Consider the following 17437-nt stretch of genomic DNA (forward strand, 5'->3'; position numbering starts at 1 on the left):
ATGCAAGACAAAAATCTTTGCAGCTATTTGATTTATGATTCACCAAGGATCTTTATCTTCAGAGAGAGAGGAAGGAGCAGGCTGACAGTGCATAAGAACCCCAAAATTAATTAGTCTGGAACTGTCAGCACAGATGCCCCAAGAAAAAGGCAGCCCTGAGTTGTCTTGACTGACAAGCGTTTGGAGAACGCCTGAGAGCTGGAAGGTCTGTTGTTGTCAGGATATGAGTACATGGGACGGGGCAATGACCAGAAAGTATTTCCTCATCGTGCATTCCACTGGGCCCTGAGCCTAAAGGCCTAATGGACAAAGAGGCCGGAGTCCAAGGATGGGCCTGAGAGCTGCCCAGGGGCTTCTGCTGCCCATCAGACCAACGCTCGCCCATCTGCTCCCGGCCGCTGTCTGACCTGAATGGCCACTAAGGACAGGGCAGTGGCCAGGAGGGAGTCCCACCTCTGGAATTCTCTCTCTTCTTTTAAGACCAGGTGTCTGGGCCAAGCCCAGGAAGGGCTCCAAGACTTCACCATGAACTCTGCATTTCATATCTCAATGTTTTTTTTAGTGTCTTTCTCAAAAAAGGTTGAGCAACATAATGTAAAACCTGAAAAGAACAGAAAAGCACCATACAAGATTGGGAAAAAAGGAACTCTGGGTGTCACTGCCTGCTCAGCCCTGATTGTCCATCTAAGTAAGAGCAAATCTCCAAGGTTCAGTGCTAAAGAGAACCTTAAAGAGAATTCAACTGGGCTTCCCTGTAAGGTCAGGGGCAGCTAGGCGATTCAGCAGATAGAGCACCGGACCTGGAGTCAGGAAGGCCCAAGTTCAAATGTGGCCTCAGACACTTGCTAGCTGTGTGACCCTGGGGAAAGTCACTTCATCTGTTTGGCCTCAGTTTCCTCATCTATAAAATCTACATCTATAACAATAGCACCTACCTCCCAGGGATGCCGTAAGGATTAAATGAGATGATGTTTGTAAAGGGTTTAGCAGAGTGCTTGGCACAGAGGAAGTTATATATAAATGTTAGCAATTATTCTGTTTCTTACTGGTGAGAATATACTTTTCTCCTACGCTATTTTCCCCCAAGATCTCAAAAAATATTCAAACAAAAGTTCGTGTAAGAGATTAGGGAATCACTGAGGGCACACACAAAGGGGTGGTGGCACAAAAGCAGACCCATGGGGCAGCAGGCACGGACACAGGAGCCTCACTGGGAAAGAACACTCTCAATTAAACAGACACTGCCTCACCCCTCATTTCTTACATCAGTCTCAGCATTTTAAAAGTACAAACGTTATGTCAACCTTGCAGCGTGCTGCACTTGGAGGAGAACTCAGGTCTACCACCTGACACTGTGGCATTCTCATCGAGGCCTGGGTACCCCCGAAAAGCAGCCCCTCCCAAGTTAGAATAGCTGCCCTTCAGGCTGCAGGCCCTCTCTCCTCACTCCCACCTCCCAGAATCCCTGTCTTTCTTCAAGATGCATCTCAGGGGAGGCTAAGTGGTGCAGTGGATAGAGCACCAGCCCTGGAGTCAGGAGGACCTGAGTTCAAATCTAGCCACACACTTGACACTTCCTGGGCAAGTCACTTAATCCCACCTGCTTCACCAAATTTAAAAAAAAAAATTCATCTTGAATACAACTTTCTACATAAAGCTCTCCTGATGCCCCTGTAAGTCCCCTCCGCTCCCCACCTTCTCACGCCCTCCTTCTCTCCCAAACTTCCTTGTATTGAGGTGCTTTGCATCCCCTCTGTGTCTACTGAGAGATGTACCAGCTGCCTCCCCTGAGAGGAGGTAAGCTCCCCTCCAGATTCAGGGCTCTTTGGGGGCAGGGGCTTTTTTGCCTCTCTCAGGCCCACACTACCCGTACTACACGGGGTGCAGAGTTCCTGAGTGTCGTGATCAACAGGCATTTCTTCCTCCTCCGATGCCTCATGGGTGGACTGGAAGTGCCTGCAGATTACTAGGCTGTGTCCGTAGGAGAGGCAGCACGCTCCCCTAAGCTGGAAAGGTTCTGAATACAGGCCTGCAGACAGGAAGGGGAGCCATCGGGAGACAAATTTCTCTTGGCCACAAACCTCAGCTCCGTGCAGCCTCCTGCTTTAGCAATGACGGAAGAAGAGACACGGTCTGGGTGGCCCGGAGAATGGTAATGCACCACCCTGGACTAGAGGTCTGGACAGGGAGGACCAACCAAAAGACAAAAGCCAACAAGGAGGGCCCAGGCCGGAAGGGGAGAACTGCCAGAGGAGGCCTTCAGCAAGGGCAGCCAGGAGAGCCGCGCATACCTGCGCTGAGCAGAACGTTGCGTGCAGTCGGATGCCACGCCACTATGCCCACTCTCTTGGAATGGCCTTCCAAAATCACCACGGGTTCAGTCAGGGAAAGAGTGAGTCCGTTTTCTGGGATCTGCCAGACCTGTGCAAGGAAAAGAGGAAGAGAAACACTCAGAACGCCATCTACTGCCAATGAGGCTCCCCTGAGCCTCCTTCTCAGCACAAGCGGAGCACATCAGGAGGGCAGCAATATGGTGAGGTTATTTTTTTTTTTAAATTCACCACAGTACTGGAATGCCTCCACTAGCATGTGGCCCATAAAGCACCCAGGCCTCTTCTTGCTTCATTTACCACTGCTCAGGCAATCACCCGAGGGCATTGTGCTCAGCTAAGGGCTCCGCATCTGGAGGCCCCGGGAAATGGTGGAGAGAAGACAACAGATAAACACTGCACTAAAAGAAAACAGGGCATGTTCTCCTGAAAAGGAGCTAGGGCTGGACGCTACAGAGGACAGGGTCCAAATCCCCTGTGGCTGGCATAATAGCACACTTCTAAGTAACACTGTGCATCCTTCATCAATATTAAGCAACAAGAATACAAAACTGTGGTTAAAAAAAAAAAGCCAAAAAATTATTATACAGCGACCACTAGTGTTTGTATGGTTACTTTATACTTCAGTTCAGTTCAAAGTGTGCCAGGGATACAAATGAGAAAAATCCAGTCCCTGCTCTCAAGGAGCTTACAATCTGATACTTGACTTCTCCAGGATTTCCTGAGCTGGAGTCTCCCTTCCACTGATACACGTGACCGTCCCTATTGACGCCTTAGTTGGTGGGGGCTCTTTATGAGCTTCTGTGGCTGAGAAAGTCAATCATCACGCAGCCAGCCTGGTGCCAGAAGAGAAAGCCCTGAAGCCCTCAAGAGAATATATACTCCCTAAGGTACTTAATAAATGAGTTCAACCGAGCACCAGGAGAGGCCTAATAAACCCTAGCTGACTGAATGGACAGACTGGACTGGGGAAGGTCTTCTAGACTCGCTGCTAGGCGGGCCCAGTCTGCAAGACCACAAGGTCATTGCTACCACAATGAAGCTCCAGGAGTCCATAGAGGAGCAGAAAGAGGACCTGTCATTTTCCACAAGGCCACAAGAACCGGGGTTTCAGGCCTAGATCTGTCAGTCACTCAGCCAGTGAGCAAGCCGTCATCCTTCTCTGGCCTACGTTTTCTTCACCTCACCCTTCCAAGCCTACTGATCTCAGATTTTGTGGCCTGCAGGGGATAAAAAAAGAAACAGGTTCTAAGTGGCACAACAACTTCGTGTAGACTCAAGGAAGACCCTGCTGATAACTAAGGCTTGTTCCAAACCGATGGCGGCCTTGTCTGTAGACAGGTGTAGATAGGAATTCAGATGGGAGGCGCTCTAGAGGTCCCTTCTGGAGCTACTACTGTCTCATGAACATTAAACTAAAAAGTCCCTCACTCTAAAGTGTGGGAAAAGCCGAGAGTTAATCTGATAGTCCTCATTTTTACAGCTACATTGTAGCTATGCTGCAAAACAGGCCCCACTTGCCATCTGTGACCCTGAGTGTGGCTTCTCGTCACTCCTTTCCAAGAACAAACATGGTTCCCTTTGACCTCTCCCTCTCTTCCCCTCCAGGAAATTTACTAAGAGAAACGGCTTCCTGGAAAAGAGCGCGTCCCTCGAGGGGCTGGGTGCCTCTGCCACGGCCACCTCGTCCCCCTCCTCTAGGCCAGGCAGCCCCTGCAGCATGTTGCATTCAAGCTTGGCCTCTGCTCATGCCAGCTATTTCCTGGTGCAGCCTCCTCTGTACTGACCTGTCACACAATGCCAGAGCTGCCTCTTACTTAGTGGATGAACCATTGAGGGAGTTTCAGAAAACTCAAGCGCCTGAGGCCACCAATGTAGAGGTGGGTCTTCTGGTTCCCAACCCTGGGCTTGCTCTTACTCAAAAGGCAGTAAAGAGCAGTGCCTTCTGAGGGTTGGAAGCCATGAGTTCAAATTCTTTGCCAGATGCTTATTAGCAGTGTAACCCTGGCCAAGGCGCCGCACCTCTGAGAGTGTTTCCTTGTCTGAAAAATGGAAAGAACGTTTGTCCTGTGGGACAGCGTGGGGTGACGATCTCATGACCTTAAAGGTGCGTGTTCTTCTGTCGAGCCTGTCGTGATCTCCTGGAATGCTTTAGTGTGCGCTCTGCTCAATATGAGGCCACTGTTTCATGAGGGTCAGAGTACCTACAGACACAGAGGCCTTGAAAAAAAGCAGGCTATTTGTTGTGCACAAGGCTCTGAGCAAGATCCTTGCTTGGGGGGCACTGTCCCATGAGACTTGTCATAGGGCTCTTCTGTAGATGAGGGTGAAGTATGGAAGAAAACAAATGTATAGGCAACTAGGTGGCAGAGCAGACAGAACTCTAGGCCCGGAGGCAGGAAGACCCCTCTTCCTGAGTTCAAATCTGGCCTCAGACACTTACTAGCTGTGTGACCCTGGGCAAGTCACTTCATCTTGTCTGCCTCAGTTTCCTCATCTATAAAATGAGCTGGAGAAAGCAATGGCAAAGCACGCCAGTATCTCTGCCAAGAAAACCCCCAATGGGGTCACGAAGAGTCAGACACGACTGAAGATGACTGAACAACAAGGCTATTTTATCAAAGCATCGAGCCAGGACCGGGGCAGTCATGAAACATGTTTCCCATGAGTAAACGGGAAGCATCTCTGCAACATGAACCACTAGACAAAGCTGGCTCCGATGTCAGCCTCGCCATGGCGCCCCGTCCCCTCCAGGTGGCAGCAGAGCTACACACACAAAGCGGAGCTCTCCAGGTCTGGGCTAACAGCTCTGCGGGCAGCACGCTCACTGTACAAACGCACAAAAGCCAGAAAAATGGGACTGGGGATTCCCAAGGTGCATGTCTGGAAGCAAAGGCCCTGGCCCAGGGACACAAAAGTAGGAAGTGAAAGGACTTTCATTTCAAGCCCATACTGAAAGCCCGAGGCAAAGTAAAAGTCCCTTTTTGGTTCAAAATAATTGTGGTTTACTTTAAAAATAATCCCTTGACCCAGAAGATTTTAAGGATCAACTTAGAGAATTTCAAGTTCTTTGTAAAGTCAGGTTCTTAACCTGGGGTCTAGACCTTTTTATAATCGCTTCTCTGATAACAGCATTTCAATATAACTGATTTCCCTTGTAATCGTACGCATTTTATTTTATACACTCTTCTCAGAAGAGATTCACAGGCTTCAGCAGACTATCCAACAGGTTCATGTCACAGAGAGGGTTAGGAAGGCCTACCTTACATGAGCGATCCTCCCCCAGAAGAGCAGAGTTCAGCACCCTGGGCCCACAGTCCAGGCACAGAATCCAGGGCCCAGTCCCTATGGGGCTCAACCTTGCAGCTCCCCAGTCCAGCTGATTGGCCACTAGTCCACCTGATGAGCACTGACAGGGCCTAGACACCAGAACACATCCAAAAAGCCCCCCACACAGGTGGCCCACCCCATCTGCTACATACCCTCCCTCCCCCATCAAGTCAGTTAGTGCCATCCTTCTGGAAAGGGCACGTCAATTGATCATCCTATATTTCAACCCACCATATACCTCAGTGACTTGCTTCCCGGATCAAACCTCCATTTCCTGGCTGCTACAATATATGCTGTTCAATCCTATCTGACTCTTCATGATCCCATTTGAGATTTTCTAGGGAGAACTCCTGGAGTGGTTTGCCATTTCCTTCTCCAGCTCATTTGAGAGATGAGGAAAATGAGGCAAATAGGGCTAAGTGACTTGTCCAGGATCACACAGCCAGTGTCTGGGGCTGGATTTGAATTCAGGTCTTCCTCACTCCAGGCCTAGCACTCTATACACTGAGCCACCTAGCTGCCCACGAGAACCTGACACACAATGAGGTCCCAATGAGGCTTGGCTTGCTCTGCCCAGAGCAGGCTCTTCCCCCCTCCCCAAGGACCCCTTCCCATCCTCTCAAGGAGATCTCAGCAGTCACCTCACTGATGACACCGTCTCAGAGTCCCTCGCCTCAGCTTTCCTCCTTGAACCATCCAAAGCCTCCTCTTTGGGAGGACGTCTAGGTGCATGCCTGTCCCTTCCTCTCTGTCCCCAAGGGGAACAGGGGGCCTGGCAGCTGATCTGACAAAGCATAACATCAAACACAGGGAGGTGGTCAATTCCCTTGGGGGGGTGGGGGTGGAGGTACTCATGATGAGTTTGGCTTTTGGATGCCTCAGTGCTAAAGCTGCTTGAGGACTTAGGGCCTAATCTCTGGAAGACTGACTTCTCTTCCAAAGTTGTGTGTGGTATGAAAAGCTAAGCTTGTCTATGGAGAAGCTGCAAGAAGGCACAAAGAATTGATGAAAAAAACAAACCGCCTTGTACAGCATCAAAACCCTTTAGAACCAACCTGTGCAGGAGGATGGAGGGGCCTGATGCTCAGCCCTTGGCTGGAAGGCGGCTGGCTTTGTGGAAAGACAACCACAGCAAGGCAGGCAAGGAGCCACCAGCTTCGCTGTTCTCCCAGGATCCGAAGGGCCATGGAATCAGTCTGTCCCCACTGGTGACAGCCACCATGCCTCCCCTGGCTGCCACGGTCCCCCTGCCCATATTCATCTGCCTCTCCTTCCCTGTGCTCAAACCTAACCAGGCTGGGCTGGCTCCTGGGGCTTTCTAGAAATCAGTACTTAATATGAGTTACATTTTTCAAACATGTGCTTATAGTTCAGACAGAAATAGTAGAAAAAGAGCTAACAGGGAAATCACGGGGGAGAAAACTCTAGAATTTGCTGAATACAACCCCTAAAACATAGAGCAATCCCTCCTTCATGATGGAGGCCTTGGCTTTTTCATCTTTGTCCTCACTGCAGAGCCTCGAACCCACAGCCTCCATGGGACAATAGAAAACATAACACCCAGCCTTGGGCCAAGTACAAGGCGCAATCTCACCACTCATGCTGACCATGGACAGGGCAAGTCATGGCTCTGGGCTTGTTTCCTTACCTTTTAAATGGGGACAATAAGCCACGTGCTTGGTAAGGAAAGCATATTGTCAGCTACAAAGTCACGGTGATCTAAGTTATCACTATAAGTGCTCAAAGATTTGTGAAGTATCCTTTGGGTGAAAGACCCCTCCCCACCGACAGATCCCAACTCCTTGACATCCAGGCCCTGGTGGGTGACTCCGGTCAAGTGACACATACCTGAAGCCTTTTTAGACTGGGAGGATCTGGCTGAGCCCATGGGAAAGACTTCAATAGTAATCATCAGCAACTGACACTTCCATACCAGCCTTAAAGGCTACTATCTTGCTCGAGACTCTCAACAAGTACTACAGCAGATAAAGAAACCAAGGCAGAAGGAAGGAGAGCAAACCTGTCTTCCTGCTGGTGAGTCCAGCGTTCTACCCGCTGTGTCACAAGCTCAATGAATATTTATTAGCGCTTCAAGGCCTAAGCCTGATGCCTCAGAGAGGCGGCCTATCAGAGAATCTGGAAGGGCTGGCTTCTTCAAGTACCACGTTGAAGACACAGTGGCCATGGAACCCTGGGCAACCTCTCAAAGATCCAAGGCTGCTCAATTACGGAGAAAATGGGAAATACCAGGGACCAGCGAGCTGTGGCTTTTACATTTTTTAAATAAAAATTTTACTCTATCTAAAAATGTGAAAACCAAACAGACCGTGTGTAGTTTTGCTGATTCCCCCTCCTTCCATGTACCTGGTACACAGTAGGCACTTAATAAATGCTTAGTGAAAAAAATAAATAAATAAAAATGCTTAGTGACCACACACCAATGAAATCACAAGCCCAGTCCCTATCCTATATGAAATTTAAATTTTGAAATTTGTCATTCATTATTGTCTCGTTATATATATTAGATTGTAACTCCTCGAAGACAGGAATCTGATATTCTGTTTGCCTGTCTCCTAGGGGGCCCAGGCACACACAAATCAAACAACAAGCCTTATACAGTCAAAAGAACACCGAGAGCAGGCCTTCATTTTTCGCTCTTCCACCTTTGGGTTGGGCACCAAGCACATTGAGGATTTCCTTCCTCACTTGGCTCCAACTTCAAACACAGTATTTTGAGTCTTTACTATGGAATACATCTCATTCCTGCTCAAGTCCAGAAGCTTCTGTCTGCTCTAGTTTAGTGATGCCCAAGTTAATTAGCCCTGGTAATCTGAGGAGAGTGTAAATGAGGTCAAAGTCATGGCTATGATCACTATGTGGGTCTGTCCGAGCTTTATGTCAGTCACTGACCTGCGTCCACATCCCATCCAGCCATCTTAAAAAAAAATGTGGCAGAACAGGGAGCTGGAAGAAAGAAATCAGAGAATAAATCCATTTTTTAAAAATCAACTTCCATTTTGGGAAAAAAGATGACTCTAAGATGTTTCGAGAGACATGGTGGGTGGTTTATTATCACATCTTCATCCATCAGGATCAGAGGAATCAATGAGGAGAAAACTACTCAAAGCAATAGTAGCAACAAGAAAACATGAAAGGCTTCTCCAGGCTGATCCTCAAGAAATTTTTAAGCATGATTGGCTCAATGGCTACGTTTTTCAAAACCATTCAGATCCACTCCCCCTTCTCTCTCTCTCTCACACGCGCACACACACAGAGTCTGATTTCCTCTTTGTACACAGACTCTGGTTTCCTCTCTAAACCTTTCCCAAAAAAATTACCTGTTGTGAACGTGTCATTGGATTTCATACTAACCCCGCGAGCCACCCTTCCAAAAAAGGACTAAAATATAAAGAAAGAGAAACCAAGGAGAAATCTAGAAAGAGTGGGCTCCACTGGAGCAGTAATGAACAACCAAACATGTGCCATCTTGTAGCAGCTGCAGATCAGTCCACTCCCCTATTGAAACCACTAACTTCATAACCTTTCTTCAAAGTGTGAAGAGAAGTCAGTGCATTCCTAAATTAAACAAAAGATTTCTTCCTCTAAAGAGTGGGTCCAAATCTCTGAATTTGGGAAGTCAAAGATAAGCTGAAAGCCATCAACTACTCTAACCCTCATTTTACAGATGAGGAAGCTGAGGCCCAGAGAGGGGCAGTGATGTGCTCAAGGTCAAAAGGACAGAGGATGCGACAGGATTAACATCCAGGCCTCCAGAATTCCAGAATCCTTTCTTTCCACTATTCTAAGTATCTCTGGTTGGGAGGAGGAAACTGACTGAGAGGACAGCTGTGGGAAAAGTATAGAAATCAAATAATAATTGGCCATGTCTCAACCTTGGATGATTCCCACCATCTGCTGATTTTGCTCCTTTTGTGGGCTACTGAATGGAGCTAAAGAAAAATGAGGAAACTGATAATTGGCTATGCTGCAAATTTATGTCACAGACTCACAAGTGGGCTCTCACTGCTAGCAGGCAATCCCTTTTCCGCCCCCCTCTTTAATCCATTCAGTCTCCCAATCACTGCAGCTTTTCCACTGTTTTCATCCTTTCTCCGAAGGCCCATAATCCTCCAGCTCCTCTCAAGAAGCAGTGCCTCATAGTTCACAGAAAAAAAACCAGCCAATCACTGAGATCCAATTCTAGCAGACGATCCCCGATTCTATCATTGACATGCCCTCTCATTAATCTTCAGTCTCCTCCAGACTACAAACACACCCTTGTCTGCCCGATTCCTAAACAACCTTCCTTTGATCCGCTGATGCAGCTCCCCAACCCCACCTCCATTCTCTATCTCTTCTCCCTTTCATGACCAAATTCCTTGAGAAGGCTGTCTACAATAGTCATTCCTCTCACTCTTCTGAACTCTCTGAAGTCTGGTTTCCCGTCCATCTACTGAAACTGCTCTCACACTTACCAAGGATCTCCTTGCCCTGTCTACTTCACAGGCTTGTATTGTGAAGAAAGAGCCAAGCAAACTTTAAAACCCTCTAAAAATGTAAGGAAAGCCTTTTATCAACAGTAACGTCCTACATTCATGTGACTTATTAACAAATACTTGAGTGTATAAGGGAATGTGCCTCTCCAAACTTTCCAAGACCCGAGAGAAGAATGCAGGCCATCCCCAGGCCAGGTGTGTGGGGGGGAGGGGGGGGTGCCGTGGGGACTAGACGAGAATGGCCTGAGCTCGGATTCCAGGGGATCCTTTGATAGCCCTGGGTCGACTCCGAGTCCCATGAGGTGGCAAGGCAGGGCTTTAATGGGGGGACTGTTACGACCACCATTGCCAGGGAGGTCATAGTCCTTTCTGGCTGCTAGAATTCACCAAGAGCATGTACTGTCGCTGCTTCAAGTCAAAAGACATTCGTTAGATGGCGCTCACGAGCCTCCTTGTCAGACCACAACTTGTCTGCTGTAAACACCAGATTGTCTTTTGCTTTCTTCATATCCCTAGTACTTAGTTCAGGGCCTGGCACAGTCATTTTTCAGTCACGTCCTACTTGCCATGACCCCATTTGGGGTTTTCTTGGCAGAGATACTAGAATGGTTTGCCATTTCCTTCTCCAGCTCAGACAGCTCTCTCTGTCCTCAGACAGATGAGGAAACTGAGGCAAGAAGGGTCAAGAGACTTGCCCAGGGTCACACAGCTCGTCAGTGTCTGAGGCTGGCAGGTCTTCCTGACTCCACGTCCAGCATTCTATCCACTGTGCCATCTAGCTGCCTGCTTGGCACATAGCAGGTGTTTAGTAAATGCCTTTTTGACTGAGAGACACTACTACAAAGTGATCACTTGTTTTTGCATTTAATTAAAACAATGCTAAAAAGCACATTTTTAGAAGGCTTAAAGAAACCCAAATGGCAAATCCAGGGCCTCCTCTTGCGGAATTCTAGATTTCTGAGGGGCAGTCAAGAAACATTTAAGTACTTCATTTTAAAATGTATTCATTTCCAATATTAAGCAACAAAGTTTCTTTTTCATGGTTACAGCAGTGATTGCATATGACTTGTAAGTAATTAAAGTTAGAGAATTTAGTGAAAGGGCTAAAAACAAAACAAAACAAAAAATTAAGAATTCCTCAAAAATCAAATGAACAAGCTAAACTCTGAACTGTACAATCTCCACTGGGGGACGGAGGCCCTCACCAACATCCGCAGGGTGGAATTTCTCTTTCAGCTTGGCCCAGCTTGGCCCAGCTCAGGCACTGACTGGCTCTATCTGACCTCCCATCTCTTCACAAGCCTCTTCTGCAGCCAGCAGAACCCTGCCTTGAACGTCCCGTGTAAAACAGAAGCAGTTTTCGGGTGAGCAGCAGCCTTGGCCAGCACACCCTCACTACAGGCGGAGTCATCCTGGAAATGCTCCATGTAGAAAGATGGAAAGAACTCCTCTGTCTGTGTCCCAACTAGATTTCACCCAACGAGGCCCACTGAACGACGAGGAAGTGTGGGTCTGTACACACCAAGTGGAGGAGAAGGTGACTTCTCCACCACGTTTTGGGTGTGGTTCATGTGTGGACCTGTCGACAACACCATGGGGCACTCGAGTGAGCACTCTGAGGACTGAGATCTCCATTGGATATATGTGGAAAATGCCTGAGGTCAGAGCCCACTAGGCTGCAGCGTCAGAGGCAAGATGAGAACACAGGAAGGGCTTCCTCACTCCAAGTCCCTATGACACACGCATGCCCTCACTCCCAGTTCTTCCTATGACAGCTTTCTGGGTTCTTTATCTGTTACCACCTCTTCCAAATGATTCTAACAAGCATTTTTTAAAATTAAAGCAAACCTGTAAGTAGCTTGCAAAATGGAAGAGGGATGACAGGCAACCAAGTAAGAGTCTTGGAATCACAGACCAGGCAACCTAGTGTAGCAGAGAGCCCTGGGTGGCTTGAAATATATTGCTAGAATCTATATGTACACACACCTCCAGGAAGCCTGGGGGCATAAGATACCTTTAGGAAAAAAGTAGGGGAAAGATGAGAAATTTTTATTTAGCTTTTGCACAGAATAAGAAATGATGAAGCACATAGTGCCAAATACCAGAAGCCCAGGAATAAGGGGACCTGGCCACCAGCCAGGTGTCTGATACTAGTCATGGGTACCTCTCTGAGCTTCAGTCTCTCACTTGCAAAATAAGCAAGTTGGACTAGGTCATCTCTTAGACCCCTCCCAGCTCTTCAAATTCTATGCCTCTATGGGAATTGGGGAAATCGGGAACCAGAGATTTTTTTTTAAATTTTCACAATGCAAGTCTGCTTTACCAAGTAAGTATTTTCACATTAAACAAGTTGATTGTGAAGTGAGAAGGCCTCCATTCGGACCCTCCACATCTTTGGTCCCAGGTTCCCTCCTCTGCACAACCATGCAGGGGAACTAGATGGTTTCGAAAGGCCCTTTTCAGATCTAAGTCCTACAAGCTATGATTTCAGAAAGAAAAATATCAATAGCATCAACATATTCTTGCAGAACCTTTGTCATACTGTGTGAAATACACTATATTTTGGGAAAGGATGATTGAATGCCATCCAGTCCTGAGAAAATGGTCCCTGGGTCCCATAGCAAGTGGGTATCACCTGCCATGACTTTCTAATTCAGGCCTTCTGTCCTTCCTACCACCACCACACCACCACAGCATTTGCCTTTCCTCTTCTATTTACGTTCCCAAATCCACAACCCATTTTGAGGAGGGGGGTCGGGCTAGGAAATCAGCCTTCACCCACATTAGTCAGTTTGGGCTGAATTTCAGCTCGGCCCAACTTGGGCACTGATTGTCTCTATCTAGTCTAACCTCTACCCTTTCTCAAGTCACCAGCACCCTGACTTTAAGGACCCACGTAAAGGGTTTTAGAAAGAGAAAAGTAAAGTAGATCTTTAAAAAATTTATGCAAAGCCCTTCAAATATAACAGACAACACCCACAAGATAGTACATAAGAACACACACTAAGTTTTGTTAGCGACAGAATCTAAATTTCTCAAGGGCAGATTCCGTTTCATACCCCTGTGCTTAGGACAGTGTCTTGTACACAGTAGGTCCTTTAATAAAAGTTTGTCTGATTTGTTGAAGGAAATACGGTCCTTTTCTTTTCCCTGCACAACAATCTTTGAATCATCCCTTACAGTAAATGAAACTCTGAGATAACATCTCCGTACTCTTCCTTCTTATTTCTTGGGGCTATCTGAACCAAAGATGCATGAGGCCAATTTTTTCTTCCAGCCACAGATGATCTGTGACAATGACGATCCCCATACAGTGGTTTGCACATACATATCTGGATTTGCATTACTCAAAGTTATAATGAAATAAAATATGGTGGTTGTTTCAACTCAAAGGAAATACGCAGTGCAAGTTAAGGTGCCCACTTCAGAGGCCTCCAGGGTGGGCACCAATGGACGTCCAAAGGCAGGCAAACATTCCAGACTTGGTTTTCACACTCACCATCACTGTGCAATCCTCTGAACCACTGGCAATGACCTGGTCGTTGTGTGGACACCAGTCGATGTCGAGCACGGGTCCTGTGTGGCCACATACTGTAGGGTAGGATTTGTCGATTCTACCAGTCTATGGCAAAAGAGAGAACAACATATTACAGACACCTTTGATTTATTTTGGATTACCTTTACACACACCTACCCCTCCCCCTTCCCAAATGTGTAACACTACAATTAAAGGGATAAACTGGGGTGGGGAGGAGAGAAGATACTTGATACTGTTTAGATATGGCAAATATCTAAAGCACAGGTGAGTACTTCCAACTCCCAGTACTAGAAACCATTATGATTCTCACAAAGTCCTCAGTTCCTAAGACCTCCAATGAAGACATAATAAAAAGCAGATGCTGCAACAGACACTAAGTGCTGTCCCCAGAGTTTTTACTCCAGGGACAGTAGTTCCAAAAAAGGGAGAGGGGAGCCCCATTTTGCAATGACGGATGACCAACCAAGTCCTCAGAGTCCACATCAGACCGCAGCTGCCATTAAATCAAACTGTCTCACACAATAATGGCTAACAACGGCAACAGCTCAAGAAATCTAAACTACAAATTCCAAGTACATCCTTTATTTAAAATAGCAACAATAAAACATCAATGGATTATAACCCATAGAGGAGTTCTATCTTATAATCTATCTTATAACTAAAGTCCTCAACAAACTTCAATCATTTTTAGACAGGAAAGAGGTTCTAACACCAAAAAGAACTGCTGTCAAAGCCCCCTAAGTCCTTTGGGAGGCAGAGCCAGCTGCTGCCCCATGGATTGTCAACGTACTCCCCTGCCCCAACCTCCCCACTCAACCCAGACGGGAAAATCTGATGAGCAGACCATTCTACGCCTTTACCTAAATTATTGATAACAACTACTTTTCTGAGTCCAATATTTAACAAGTTCTGAAATCATCTAATCGTAAAGCATCATCTGCAACAGATTATACTTTATTTTGAAAGATTCTGGAAACTGATGTCCCTTTTTGCCTGGACAAGTACAACTGAAGCTATTTAAAAACAGACAAAACCACGCTTCAATTAGGAGTGAAAAGTAGTGCAAGAAAAGTGTCTAGTTCTATTTTTCTAACTCAACCAGCAGAAACGCCAATTAGACGGACCAAGTGCTGTACTTCAGATGTCCTCCGTTACCTGCTGTCAAATCTCATCCAGACTGAAACGAGCTCATGTACCCAATAGAGAAGCATCACCATTTGCATGCACCTCAAAGGCAACTTGTCCCCTGAAGCCAGCGTTCCTGTTTTAAGTCTGACATATATTAAGAGAAGCAGTCTTACGACTAAAACAGCTAATTCTATCCATTTTAAAATAGGTAAGATCAGTCGAGGTTCTTCCTTGTGTACCCTACATACCAAGGTCCCTGAAAGATCATTATGGAGGAGGTAACAATACTCATTTCTAAAGGCAGCCAGCAACATATTTTAAATGACCAACTTCTAGGGGCAGCTAGGTGGGCACAGTGGATAGAGCACAGGCCCTGAAGTCAGGAGGACCTGAGTTCAAATCGGCCTCAGACCAAACACTTGACACTTACTAGCTGTGTGACCCTGGGCAAGTCATTTAACCCCAAATGCCTTTAAAAAAAAAAAAAAACCAACTTCTAGTCAGATTATCTTTTGCAAACATGATACTCCATTTTCCAACTAGATGGTAATGTATCAAAATGAGGCTTTCCTTCTCTGCAATTTATCAAAACTCTATAATACCTCACATTTTCTTTTTTTTTTCTTTTGACTCTGTAAATAGCATAATAGTTAATAATACTGGCAATTTGCAAGATCCAATACAAAATTGAGTAGAGAAAGGATACTCCCAGTGTCTTAATTACAAAAGAATTTGGAAGCAAAACAAATCATTAGCTTCCCAAAAGCACTGATATTTATACTTATTTATGAAGATTAATGATGGGCCCTTAGGAGAAAAATCAAACTATAAGAATCAATACCAGGCATTAAAGGGGGAGAGGAGTGGGGGTGAGGGATACAGAAGCTATAATCTAGTATAAATCAACAGGAATGAAGAGTGCTATCAAGCCTTTCACCCCAGACAACTACAGTAAAAACCAAGCAAATCTTTCTCTTCTTTCTTCCCAACACTATCCCAGAGGATAGCCTTGCCTCGACTCTTGAAAAACTAACCCGTCCAAGCCCAGACTCTTCTGGCCACAAGAGACTGGGGTCTAGGCCTATTGGCCGGTTAGGCTTCTAAGCCTCCCATTCTTTCTCCCTCCTCCTCCCCACTCACACCCTTCCCCAAATTCTACCTTCAGCACTACCGAAAAACGTAGCCAATGAATTCACATGTATCTAAGTCAATGACACAATACTCCCTGCAATTACTTGCATCTTAAAAGAAGTCTACAACCAGCCACACTTTTAGGCCAAGAGATGTTCAAGCACAATTTATTCTAACTACCTTAAAGGCTAACTCCTGATCTCCTTAAAGCTCTCCCTTCCTAGCCAGATACATGGGATAGGTGGAGTAATTGGGAATGTAAATTTGAATAGGGTGTGTGAGAAAAGAAGATAGTCTAACTCAAAAAGGCAAAGACCAGGCCCAGCTAGCCTATCTACTTCCTGTTTGGGAAATGCATCCTGAACTTGCGTATTTATTGTCAAGTCTAGTTAATGAACCATGAAACAGGACAATGAGTTTTTAAATTCAGAAGAGAAAAAAAAGGGGCCCTTAGTCACAATGGCTTCTTCTAACATTACAAGTGCTTTTGAACCAAGTAGAATTGTTGGAGACTAGGACTGATAAAATTTCTAAAACTTTAATTACAGTAAAACTTCTATTTACCCCTCCCCCTCTCTAATCTAATCAATGTATCTTTAAAGTTACAAAAGCAACATAATATATAGAATCAACTTAAAAAGGGTGCTTGGAAAGTTTCCAAAGCAGAAGCATGACATGCATGTTCCTAAAACACTCACATATCTACAGAATACTGGAGCAGGAAGAGGAGTCATCTCCCACAAGCCCTCGATTCACAGAGGAACAAAACGAGGGCTAGGGCCTCCTGACTCCCACAAGCCAGTGTGATCTTTCCATGACAAGCAGCTGACTCTCAAACAGAACATTTCACAATTAAATGTGAAATTCAGTTAGCTTCAGACCACTTCCCTTATTCTTCCAACTACCAGAAGGGCAGGTGTGTTGGAAAGCCCTGGATTCCAACACATTTCAGTTCTGTTGAGTCCTTGAGCAAGGTATTAAACTTCCTAAAACATCAAGTGGCTGCCCTGGCTTGGCCGATCTCTCCATCCCTTCCAATCCTCAATCCTATTTAAGACAAACCTGAAAGCACAAAGTGAGGGCAGGCACTCTTTAGTGGTGCAAAATCAATACTGATAATCCTCACCTTTCAAAACATGTTCAGCAGCAGCATTCTCTTGAGAGACACTTACCGACTTCAACTGTACACTAGCTTTCCAATGGAAGGGACTGGGCCTCATATCATATTTCCTCGAGAAAACAACGCATCCTCCACCACCTTAGGAATAGAGAAGGCTGAGCCCTGCCTAGGCCAACTGGGGCCACCGCCAGACTAGCAATAGCAGCAGAAGCCGCTCCATCACTAAACCACAGATCTCTCAAGGAGCCTCCATGCAGCCATCCACAGCCCACCTTACTCCACAGTGATCCTTTCCTTCTCTCCCCTTCAATCATCTGAGCCTGACTGGCCATTTCTGGGCGCTGTTCTTTAGCAGTTTCTCTCC

At 46.3% G+C, this 17437-nt stretch overlaps 1 protein-coding gene across 1 annotated transcript in view; it reads right to left on the reverse strand.

Moving 5' to 3' along the window:
* The window catches only part of CORO1C (coronin 1C), an 88733-nt gene that overhangs the window by 9005 nt on the left and 62291 nt on the right, over positions 1–17437 (reverse strand). Inside the window, exons 3-4 of the mRNA XM_027864347.1 lie at positions 13656–13778; positions 2292–2421 (exon numbers count right to left, since the gene is read on the reverse strand). Of these exons, the coding sequence (XP_027720148.1) occupies positions 2292–2421; positions 13656–13778 (253 nt within the window). The remainder of the gene's footprint in view (positions 1–2291; positions 2422–13655; positions 13779–17437) is intronic.

Source organism: Vombatus ursinus, unplaced genomic scaffold (genome assembly GCF_900497805.2).
Source record: "Vombatus ursinus unplaced genomic scaffold, bare-nosed wombat genome assembly UNPS02001287.1, whole genome shotgun sequence".
Lineage (NCBI taxonomy): Eukaryota > Metazoa > Chordata > Mammalia > Diprotodontia > Vombatidae > Vombatus > Vombatus ursinus.